This window comes from Trichosporon asahii (genome assembly GCF_000293215.1).
Source record: "Trichosporon asahii var. asahii CBS 2479 unplaced genomic scaffold scaffold00070, whole genome shotgun sequence".
In the NCBI taxonomy this organism is placed as follows: Eukaryota; Fungi; Basidiomycota; class Tremellomycetes; order Trichosporonales; family Trichosporonaceae; genus Trichosporon; species Trichosporon asahii.
The window spans coordinates 2473917-2484977 of record NW_014040855.1 but is presented as its reverse complement, the minus strand read 5'-3'; the positions used below and the strand labels follow the sequence as shown (position 1 = coordinate 2484977).

The following is an 11061-nucleotide window of genomic DNA, read 5'->3' as shown; positions in this document are numbered from 1 at the left end:
TGAGAAAGTGCATTGCTTATGAGCTATGCCTGAGATGCTTTCAAATGTCCTATCAAACCAATTATTCTAAGAGTGACTATGTCTAGGGGTCGGAGGGCACCGTCTCGAGCTTCCACTGCTCCTCGCCTATGAGCTCCCTGTACTCCTCATGCGTGAAGAATGCGACACTGCTGCGGATCTGGTCCTCACGCTCCTCCGACAGCGAGCTGGGCTGGTACGAGCGGGACCGGTGGTCTTCGTCGATCCAGTCGATGAAGTTCTGCATGATGGCGTCGATCTTTTCCTGCGGGTCGGCAATGTCGTGCGACAGCCCGACACACATGTACGGCACCTCTGTCGCGCCGATGATAGTGTAGCATGCGGGTGAGTCGACACGGAGTAGGTTGGCGACGTCCCAGAGCCAGCCGTTCTGGCGCTGGTCCTCGCCACCCTTCCATGCAGGGTTCACGCGCTGCGTCTCGGGAATGTCGGGGCTCTCCCAGTCCTCCAGCTCGCGCTCCTCGTCATCGTGCCGCTCATCCTTCTCGAAGATGATAACAACCTCACCCTCGGCGGAGCGCACGCTGCGGCCCAGAGCAGGGAGGTTCACCCAGCAGTTGTTGAGAGTGGGGCGGCGAACGTCATAGGCCACATTGTACACTAGGCGGTGGGTGATCTGCTCGTCGGCGAAGACGTGCGCCGTGGTTGAGACTCGCTCCCACTCGCTCTCGCGGAGGGGCGAGAAATCCGTGAAGATGATGAGGTTCGGACTCGCGATGCCAGCGTGGTACACATCGCCGTCGGAGGGAGGGAACACGCGCACGGTAAGGTCAGGGTTGTTGAACGCCAGCTTCTGCCTGTCGAACCGGCTCCGGCGCGAGAAGTGAAGGTCGAGCACCTCTGTGTTGTGGAACTTCTCCTCCCACCGCTGCCGCAGCTTCAAACACAGAGGAGAACAGTGCTCGTCGGCGTAGTCCGAGACGTGATTGAAGTCACAGCTGAACCCGGGTAGACGGCCGAGAATGCTCTCAGCGCGGCACCGATGCTGCCTCTGTCGCGACTTGGCGGGCCCCATTGGCAAACCAGGCTCGCCAGAGACCGACACGACGTTCATCCACTTCTTGCCCTTGGGGGCAGGCAGGCCGGTGCGAAGCACAACATGTTCAACCAGCAGGGCGTCGACACGAGCACACAGCGCTTTGCTTGCAGCGCGAAGAGCGAGGAGGGAGCTGTGCGGAGCGTACTCCACGATCAGGTCGAAGATGTGCGGGTACGCGGTGTGGTCCAGGGTAACCTCCGCGACCGGCTTGGCGGGCACCGCCTTCTTCGGAGCAGTTTTCGCTTTGCTAGCCTTCGCGGACGGCTTTGAGGCCACTGCTGTGTTCGCCTTGGTGGCCTTCTTCGGAGCGGCCTTCGCGGTCGGTGTCTTGCCCGTGGCCGCCTTTGCCGGCTGAGTCTTGGCGGCGGCTTTGGCCGCAGCCGTTGCCGCAGCCGTGTCCGCGGCCTTGGCCTTGGTCGCCGATGCGGCCCTGGTCGATGCCGTCTTCTTCTTCGCCAGAGGCGCTCGGGCCGGCGCGTTGGCCGCGGGAACAGGAGCGGGCGCCTTGGGAGCCCGCGTCCTAAGTGTCGGTGCCATCGAAGGATGGGTGAAGGACGAAAGTCAAGAGCAAAAACATCCAGTCAGCTCATGTCAGCGAAGAAGCAATGCGCCGAGTATCCGACCACGGGCCGCGCATTGCCGATAAAGCACCCGCGAACGCCCCCAAGTCCAGGCTTTTTCGCTTGCTCGCTTTCCACTCCTGACTCTGTCCGACGTACTCTCTCTTTCGTCTCCTTGCATCGTATATCCTCTGATCCTCCCGTAATTGCATGGCATTCTCGACTCCGCTCCGACGTCGGACTCTCGAAGGCGCAGCCAGAATCTCGGCGACAACCACGTTATCCCTCCTCACCTTGTCCGTGCCTGATTCTGTATCGGTGTCTTCAACAATGAAGAGGTTGGGCGTGTAAACAACAGGGAAGGGGCTCAAGCCCTCTGGCCCTCGCTGCTCGACCCCGTCAAGCCTCTTTGTTCCATCCTTGCCCGCACGATGCTCCACCTGGGTCCGAACCCTGCCGGCGGTTCATCGACACGATTCGAACTCGAGCGTGACGAGCACTTGCCTCAGTTTGGTGTTGAGGCGGTCTTAGTCTTGCCGTTGAGGGCTCACTGATGGCCGAGTCGCCAAGTCACACGGCACTTCAAGCATGTTTTACGATCACACCGTGCGGATCGGACAAGAAGCCTCCTCACTGTGCATCGGTGCTGGGTACTGTTACTCCAGTTCTGGAACAGATCGTCGAACGCTTCTCTCGCTTCTTGTCACTTCCCGGCGTCGTGGCCCGGAGCAGCTTGCCTTCCTGGAACTTCTCAGAAGGTGCGCGGCCGCAAAGTGTTCACCCCAAGAGTCGTGATCCGCCCATGCGCGGCGATGAGACCACGACCGATCACACTACCCTTCGTGCATCGACACCATGAGTTGGCTGGTGGACTGCAACGGACCCCGGAACTCTGTGCACTATCGTACCTTGGGCTGTCGTGGGCCTTGTAAGGGGGACGGCCTCTGCTGCGGGCACAACGCAGGATCGAACCGACACAGGCACCGAAGCTAGGTCGTCCAGGCGTGCCGGTCTCGAACATGCAACACTTCACCAACGTGCCATTCCTCAATCTCTTCACGACACTGCGAAATGCGCCGCTCACTTCAGCAGGAGGCGTCCCATGACGACACCAGGAGCGCATCGCATCACGCGCTCAGCCAGCATGACAGCTGGTTGGCAGCGATCAGTGGCCGCCGCCGGGCGGCGCACGCCCCCCACAGCTGCAGGGTAGTGGGGAACATGGAGGGGCCTACCGCCGGTCAGACACTCTCTTGGGCGAGCACTGATCTGTGGATAGGTGCGTTCTATTGGCCGCGGCCACAGACCCGCTTGCGATCGTGCACGAACAGTGTCGTTATATAAGACGTGTGTCCGGTACGGACGCATGTCAAACGAGTACAAATGGGCCTGTTTCGCCAGCAGTCGTGGAGCCGGAGCAGAATCTCTCTCAGACGACACCGCGACTCGTCCGCTCCTCCCAGTCCGACACCTCCCCTCCCTCCCGCGCTCTTCAGCTCTGTCAACGACAGTCCCCGTACCATCAGCCGGCAGCTGAGCATCGACTCCACCGCTGCCCTCTCTACTGCCACGACGAACACGGCCAACGACACACTGGCAACAGCGCAGTCCTCGACACCTGAAGCCTCGACGCCCGACGCCGAACCCACCGACGCAGAGATCATGACCGCCATTCCTGGCAGCTACATCAACAGCCAGAGCCTCGGCCTGAGCACTCCGACGCCCACGCCGCTGACGCCTCCCGCCGCCAGTCCCCGGCCGCTCATGAGCCCCAGCCCGCAGATCCGCTCTCGCTCCCTGTCAACGGGCCACCCGAGCCCGATCGTCGGCAACCCTCGTCCGCTGTGTGCGCCCGTGTCCCCACGTCTCTCTCCTCGGCCCTCGCCGCACCTGTCTCCTCGCTCGCCTCAGCCGCGTCCCCTGATGCCTCCGGGAGAAGACGACATCACTCCCCCCGACACGGCGGACACGTGCACGTTCTCGCCCTCCGACGTCGGGAGCGCAGTGAACCCGACCTCGCACGGCCACGTCGAGGTGATCCCGTACCTCGTCTCGCACAATGTCGACCTGCATCCCGAGTTCACGACGGGCGACATGCTTCTGCTAGCCGGCGACCGGGGCTTCCGGTGCCACTCTGGCCTGTTGCGCGCGTGGTCCGGCGTCTTCGTGCAGCAGCTCAAGACGGAGCGTTTCGCGCGCGAGCGCGTCATCCAGTCCCTCGACAGTCCCGAGGACGTGCATGCGGTTCTCTCGTTCCTGTACGGCCGGGACCGGGCGCATCTTGCCCCCGGGCCCTCCTCCTCAGGCTTGGGGCTGTACGGCACGCTGCCGAGCATCCAAGTCGAGGATGCGGGCTTCAGCCTGGCGCAGTTCCGCGCCGTCCTGGCGTTTGCGGAGAGCTACGACGTGCAGCCCGCCCTGCGTGATTTGCTCCGGCACGCCGTCGACGCGGAGGCGAAACGCCTCTGCGCCAACCGGCCCAACGGCACCGATGTCCTCGGCCTCGTCATGCTTGCGCATGCAGCCCGCAGCGCGGGACTCTGGAAGGAACTCATCCGCCGCGCATGGCCGAAACCGGACGGAATCGGGTACAGGCCCCCCGGGCCCGAGTGGAGGGCCATCTCCTCGCCGCACTACATTGACGAGCCGACTGCGCAGCGCTTGGGCTCGGCGCAGCCGCTGCTTATCCTCATCGCCCGCGTGCACAGCGCCACGGGCGAGGTCAAGGTGACCTATGAGAAGAGTGAGTTGCCAGTTACTGCTGAGGAACTGACAGCAGACGCCGCCATCGTCACGGGCGGCAAGGACGGCGACTTTGTCACGTCGCTGGGCATCTGAGAAGCGTAAGGAGGGGAGTCAGTCGGAACACCAAGTCTGTGTAATTAGATCCAAAAGTTTATCCTAGAATGCAAGTCGTGGCCTAGATCAGCAGAATTGTGTACATTTGTTACAGATGTTCGAGGTACTCAGGAGAGCAAGAGATGCTCAGGGGGGAGGCGGCGGCCCGGTAAATGAAGAAGGCAAGCGATCCTAGAGCTCTGGCTTCTTCGATGCGCCGCCGGCATAGTTGGGGTCCTTCTTGACCGTCTTCATGAGGCGGAGGCCGGGGAGGTCCACGATCGGGACGTGGGGACAGTCGCACCGGTCAGCGACGGGGACGTCCTTGAGGACAGACTCGACGTGGTGGCCTGGGCGGTCAGCTCCGCACCATTCCAAGAGCTTGGGAGAGGAGAGATCCAGTCGACCTAGACGGTGACTAGGGGAGGGGAGGAGGAAAGGGAGAAGGGGTGTGGACTGGAGGCGTTTCCGTGTGTCGGCGTTCGTACTCACCGCATCCCCACCAGGTCGGCTTCCCGTCATTGGGGCAGGTCATGTAATGGCACATGATGACAGCGAGAGAGATGAAGACGAAGAGTATTCTCATGGGAAGATGTAACAGCAACTGATACGACTGTCGTCCCGCCTTCACAGCTTGTCCGTTCCTCTCGTGGTCGGATGTCGGTGTTTGAATTATTCTGTCGCCGCCGAGTCCAGAGCAGTTGCCGTGGTCTGCTTGCCACCCGGCCATTCCGAATCGACGTCACCCTGGCTTCCGTTTCAGAAGTTACTTGAAACCGGGCACCTGCAAACTAATTCATGCTTATCGGCTTGTCCTAATCCGGCTAATGGAGTCGCCGCCTGATAATGAAGTTGCCTGATCGGGCTAATCTGACAGCCGCGGTACCAAAAATGTAAACAAAGCGGAGCCAAAATTTCTACGATCTCTGCATGTTTTCGACATACCGGCACCCAATCTCATTCCAATCGACCGTTGAAAGGTGCGTTCTTCCGATGCAATGAGGGCTCCAAAAAGTATTCTCCGCCAGGGAGTCGAACCCTGCTCTATCGCGCACTGCCGAAGCAATCTCTCGGACTTGAGAGGCGATTATACTAACCGATATACTAGCGAAGAGACCTAGAAGGCTGCTGTTGTGTGGATGTTCGCGCTTGGCACATAACCCGTGTGGCATTTTCCCTGTTGTGCGCTTCTGAACGACCGTGAAGGCTTCCAGGACGCGTAACACCAAACCCAGGGGCAGTAGAATACATAATTACATTACAGAAACGTACATGTTGACTAACAAGAAGGTCAAATTACAGGGCCGAGTCAACGAAGGTGCAGTAGCCAGCGATAGACACTCTGCTCATGCAGAAGTTGCCGCCTGCTGTTAGCTGTGTTCCTGGACAGAAAAAGCCTACTCTTATCTCTCGAAACCGTGTACTCGTGGAGGCTCTCCCAGACGCGGCCGGGGTGGCCGGCGAGGAACTGTAGCGCGCGGTACGCCGGCTCGCCCATGACGGCGACGTCGAAAGGAGTCATGCCGTGCGGGTCGAGCTCGTTGCGCCACCAGCCACGCATGAGGAGCTGAATTATGGTGCGCCAGATCTCGGCGCTGCGCAGATCAGCAGCCAGGCGGAGGAAGCTCAGCAGCTCAAGGCGGCTAGGGCCCATGCCCAGCGACTCGCAGAGTGACTCTGGGTTCTGGTATACCCAGAATGCAAGCGTAAGCCGGGCGAGCTCGGTCGCATCGTACAGGTTGTACAGCCGGTGAATGGCCAGTACCTCAGATGCAGACATGCAGACGTTGATCGACTGGCTCGCAACGAAGCGCAGGAAGGTTCTGATGTCCCCGGGCGACTCGCGAAGTGGCACATGCGTCACACCGGTCGTCTGCGAGAGAACCGGAAAGTTGTCGCTGTCTTTAGTTTTCGTCCGACCGATGCAAACTTACAAGTAGATTTGTATCATCTTGGAGTCCGCCTTGAAACCAATGTAACCATTGTCGCCGAGGCACACAAGTGTAACATCTCCCTCGACGAAGTCAGGGTCCACGGAGACGTCGGACAGTGTCAGGGCTGCCATCGAAGCACTGAGAGCGGGCTCAGCCTGCTGGTTCATTTGCGAAGTGGCAATGATCCAGTGAGCAGTGGCATGTGTCGGCGAGGAGAAGCCAGAAGCCCACGACTTTCCCGGGGCGGGAGAGGCAAGAGCGGTAGCCTCCCGGCGCGCATGCTTTGTTGGTGACATGTTAGAGGTTTGCTGCAGGATGCTAGGCGTGGGAGCCACTGAGTTGGACTCCTCTTCCTCGTCAATCTCAGGAATGGTAGGGGTGCTGGGGCCTATCGACAGCTTGAGCGAACGGGGGGATCTGGAGCTGCGCGGGCTGATGTCCATGGGAACTCCAGCCTTCCTCGGGCTGTAGTACTTGCTGATCTTCTCTTCGAACAGAGATGAGCACGTTGAAATAGGCGAGCTGAACACGTCCTTGGGCGCCACAGTCATTGGGCCAGGGGCCTTGGGTGACTTGCATGGGTTGAGGATCGCCGCCCAGGTCGAACTTGCCAGAGAGGTTGAAGGCGATGGCGGATCCTGAGCCTCGTCGGCCAGTTGAGCGAGGACATCGAGCATCGACGGGTCCTGAAGCCAAGCCGGCATGGGAGGAAGGGGGTAGGTGGGATACGCCCCGAACGTGGCTCCAGGTGTAGAAATGCTGGGCTGCTGGGGAAGGACCGGCACGGAGGTGGAGGAGTGCAGATCAGGGCTGGACACGTTACGGCGCGTCGCTTGCTTGCGCTGAAGAGGCGACAGCACAGATTCGCTGAGCTTTCTCTTGTGCGCATAGCCTGGAGGAGGGATGTTTTCGGCGTTCTCCTTGTCGGCGAAGCTTGGTTGGTCTGCGCGAGGACTGACGTTGGGAGTGTGACTTGTCCTTCCTCGGGGGCTGCCCTTGTGAGGGCTGCCATGAGGACTGTTGCGGCTGCTGTGGGGGCGCACTGTCCTATCCGAATCGTGGCTGCTTGCGGAGACACTGCGAACTGTGGTCGGCTTGAGTCCCAGCAGGGTGGCGATCTCGGACGGGTCGACGGTGTTCTTGCTGGGGCGTCCGAAGTTAGATCGCCCTTGCAGGCCAACCTTGGCCTGGGGCAGGGGTGCGTCCTCGGGAGACGTGTCAGCTGCGCTGAAGCTGATGTTGCGCAAGGGACTGGGTTCGGAAGGGGTGCGTGAGTGCCGGGATGCGGGGCTGGTTGCCACCCGGCGAGGTGGGGGAGTCTTGAGTGGTCCCAGAGGGACGCGCGGAGAGGAGGCAGCCAAAGTCATGGCGACAAGAGGATCAGGGACGGGCAGAACGTTTGGGCAAAGCACGGTACACGGTTGAAGGAGTGGAATTATGCGAGTGCAGGTGCTGTTACTGTATCGGGGGAAGAGTGAGTGAGTGTTTGGAAGTCAGATTGTCAGAAACAAGGAAGACATTGCGACGACCAGACGATGCGCCCGATCGATCGCCACTAGACCACGCGGTCCGTAGTCCTTCGCAGCCCTGCGAACCAAACAAGTCGACCATCGTAGTTCGTATCGGCGTCGTCATGCTTGTTCACATGCACGGATGTCTCTTTCTCTAGTCGATCGAAGCCTCTTCGAATATTCAGTGTACATGCATGGATAGCATCCTAACAAAGCAAAACAACTTGGACTTTACCTCACTTCTAATGATCTCGCGTTCCGACGTGAACCTCGAGATCTTTTACCTTTTCGATCAAGAGCCTGTCAATCAAGATCCCGGTAACGTTGTACGTAACGCTACTCATCGTCCTGCGTCGTTGCACGTTCGCTCGATCGACAGAGCGTCGACACTGTTCCAGCATGGAGCGCGGTAACTAAGCGCCCCAGCTGCGCCTGTCGATCTGATCGGCAAAAAGCGGGGAACAATGGTTACAAACTCTCTTGGGCGACTGGCTTCTCTTCTGCCATGACAGGACTCGGCTGCTCGGGGTGATCGTCTTCGGGTATCGTACTGGGAGTTCCGCCTTGCGATTCCATCTCCTTGATGCGCTTCGCCTTGGCTTTCCGCCCAGGACGACCCTCGTCCGGGACGCCGGGCTGGACAGTCCACCATCCTCCCTTGCCGCCTTGGTCGTCGGAACCGTCACCCTTGTTGACTCTGACAAACATTTTCCTGCCGTTAGCTGGAGCATAGACAAGAGAAAACTCACTTTAAGCTGAGGTTATGTCTAATACTGTTCTGCCATCCCGCCGTCTTCTTATCGTCCAGGTTCTTGAAGAATGGGAAACGGTTCGCGATGGACTGGTAGATCTGAGCTAACTGGAGCTTGCGATCAGGCGCGGACTCGATAGCGAAGCGGATCATCTCGTGGTAAGGGTACGGCGGTTTGCAGTCGAAGCCAGGGTGCTGTCCCTGCGTAGACGTGGGCAGCTCGTTGACCTTTCTTCCTGAAGTAGTCGGCTTCTGCTGCTGGATAACCGTAGGTCCCATCGAGTGTAGCGTCTCGCTGATTGACGACAGCTGAGAGGCAGTCGAGCTGGCGTTGCCCCGGCGGTAGCCACCGAGGGCGACTAGCTGCGACGCGGTGGACTCCTCGCTGGCCAATGGTGATACCGGGTCATCCTCGTCACCCGAGATTGATCGCGGGGGAATAGCGATACTTCCGAGAGGAGGTGACACGGTGCCACGAGCGGAACGAGCCCGACGCTGGTCGAGGGATAACACAGGTGGCCGTCCGTAGTCACCGTTAATGGTGCGGCGGCGTTTGTGAGCGCTCCTAACGATAGTAGTAAGCGGGCTTCCTTCGACAGCCTCTGCAGCGTCAAGCAGTTCCTGTAAGGCGTCCGGAGTGACAGCCCTTCTTCGGTTGCGGTCAGGCGAAACCGATGCCCTGCGCTTCCGCCATACTCGGTCCACAGACATGGGCATGGCCTTCAGAGCATAGGCAGGAGGCGCCCTATCAGCCTCAAGGCTTCGCTCCTTGACCAGGGGTGTCCGGGTCGCAATCTCGGCAAACTCATCGAGCACACTGCGCGCGGGAGTGTCCGGGACTCGGCGACTGGATGACACGGGCGACATGAGCGAGTTCACACTCGGGCTCCTCGAATGTCCATTGGCGCGGGGACGGGCTTTGGGCGTGGTGGTGTTGATGTTAGGTGGCCGAGTCCTACCCGGAGTCGCCTCGTTGTCATCCTCCTCGGCAACATCCCGGCCGTGCCAAGTCAAGCCTCGCATGATGGGCGGCTCTTTGCCATCCGGTGACTCCTCCCACTCCGAGTGAGGGAAGGCAGCCAGGATGGCTCGATGCAGCTCGCCGAGGTCAGGAACCCTCGGGAACCGCTCCTGGAGTAACCGCTGGACATGTGCCAGAGACATGAGAGGGGTTACAGGGGTGTAGGGAGGGGGCTGGTGGTGGAAGTTGGTTCGAAGCCTGATAAGGAAATTCTGTCAACAACATGGAACTTTAGATCGAAGATATGCGATACACACCAGGAGATTAGATCAACAGACGCTCCGTTGCGCAGAACCATCTTGGCCTCGAATGCGGGAGCCAGGGGGGATGAATCGACGGGCTCTCGCGGTGTTTGGTCCTCGTCGTCGTCATCGAACAACTTGCGTTCGATGCGAGTCCGCTCACTAGGCGCACACTCTGAACGCTGGTACTCGCCAGGACGATATGGTGATTGCGGGGTGTAGATGCCGGTGTATCGGGATGGAACGGCGGGAGGGAGCTGGGACTTGGGGGTGGGCTGGAAGCTGGGAGGGAGACGGGGTTCGGTGGAGGTGATAGCTTTGTTTGTGGGGGACAGTGATGTAGGCGATGGAAGCAGACGACCCGGTGCGTTCTTTCTCGGAGACGGTTGGGCGGCCTGTGTTGACGAAAGGGGTGCGGGGGGTGTTGCGAGGTGGTAGGCGGAAGGTGGTGCCGACGTCAACAGAGTTTGGCTTGGTCAGCGGTGGGACTCGGGACTCGATTCAACCAGCGTCATGTACTCACCTTGGTGACCTTTGTGGTTGTTGTTGTCATGGTGGAGGTCGACGACGACGAAGCAGACACAGAGTCTGCACCTGGGGTCTTAGGATCGTAGCCCTGCCATGGTCAGCGACGTCGTCGGCGTTGAAGAAGGATGAGAGACGGCGTGGGACAATAACAAGGAATGAAAAGGACCGGTGGGACCAATCCCCCATCGATTGGATGAGCCCGCGGCCGGTGGAAAACAACAAACGATGACGGCCGTTCTGCGGTCCGCACAAACTGGCTTTGCACTCCAGAACCAAACAGCAAGTGCCCAGAAGAGCCGCAGGAACTGGGAACGATGCAATGAACTCACCCGACTGCTTGCTCGGAGGTCGACCATGACGGGTACAGCGGTGGTCGGCGGCCGGGATGGGGTTGTTTGTTTGCGCGGGCTGGCGTGCGCCACGCTGTTCAGATAGCCAGAGCGAGAGAGATGGGAGGTGGGTGGCTCAGGTGCGATCTGACATTGGAGGTGTCAGACGCAAACAGTGACAGACGAAGATGAGGAGGTGACGCTAAGCGGATGTTTTCTTCCGTGGTTGAACGAAGGCGAGGAGGAAAACAACAAAGCCGAAATTGGGT

General features: G+C 59.8%; 5 protein-coding genes and 1 non-coding gene across 6 annotated transcripts; 1 reads left to right on the top strand and 5 right to left on the bottom strand.

The window, feature by feature from the left end:
• Window positions 1-82: 82 nt before the first annotated feature.
• On the bottom strand, window positions 83-1615 carry A1Q1_04810 (uncharacterized protein; the record flags this gene model as incomplete). The annotated part of the gene is made up of 1 exon (XM_014323048.1): window positions 83-1615. One exon carries the CDS (start codon window positions 1613-1615, stop codon window positions 83-85), a length of 1533 nt encoding a protein of 510 aa, XP_014178523.1.
• Window positions 1616-3021: 1406 nt separating this feature from the next.
• A1Q1_04809 (uncharacterized protein) lies at window positions 3022-4476 on the top strand (the record flags this gene model as incomplete). Its single annotated transcript, XM_014323047.1, has 1 exon — window positions 3022-4476. The coding sequence occupies one exon, from the start codon at window positions 3022-3024 to the stop codon at window positions 4474-4476; it is 1455 nt and encodes a 484-aa protein (XP_014178522.1).
• Window positions 4477-4668: 192 nt separating this feature from the next.
• Window positions 4669-4998, bottom strand: A1Q1_04808 (uncharacterized protein; the record flags this gene model as incomplete). Its single annotated transcript, XM_014323046.1, has 1 exon — window positions 4669-4998. One exon carries the CDS (start codon window positions 4996-4998, stop codon window positions 4669-4671), a length of 330 nt encoding a protein of 109 aa, XP_014178521.1.
• Window positions 4999-5493: 495 nt separating this feature from the next.
• Window positions 5494-5590, bottom strand: A1Q1_t496. The gene has a single exon. It is a non-coding gene; the product is annotated as a tRNA-Glu (tRNA).
• Window positions 5591-6406: 816 nt separating this feature from the next.
• On the bottom strand, window positions 6407-7777 carry A1Q1_04807 (uncharacterized protein; the record flags this gene model as incomplete). The annotated part of the gene is made up of 1 exon (XM_014323045.1): window positions 6407-7777. One exon carries the CDS (start codon window positions 7775-7777, stop codon window positions 6407-6409), a length of 1371 nt encoding a protein of 456 aa, XP_014178520.1.
• A 612-nt stretch (window positions 7778-8389) lies between these two features.
• A1Q1_04806 (forkhead transcription factor 3 (freac-3)) lies at window positions 8390-10819 on the bottom strand (the record flags this gene model as incomplete). Its single annotated transcript, XM_014323044.1, has 5 exons — window positions 8390-8618; window positions 8671-9891; window positions 9951-10330; window positions 10459-10551; window positions 10793-10819. The coding sequence occupies 5 exons, from the start codon at window positions 10817-10819 to the stop codon at window positions 8390-8392; spliced, it is 1950 nt and encodes a 649-aa protein (XP_014178519.1).
• Window positions 10820-11061: the final 242 nt, after the last annotated feature.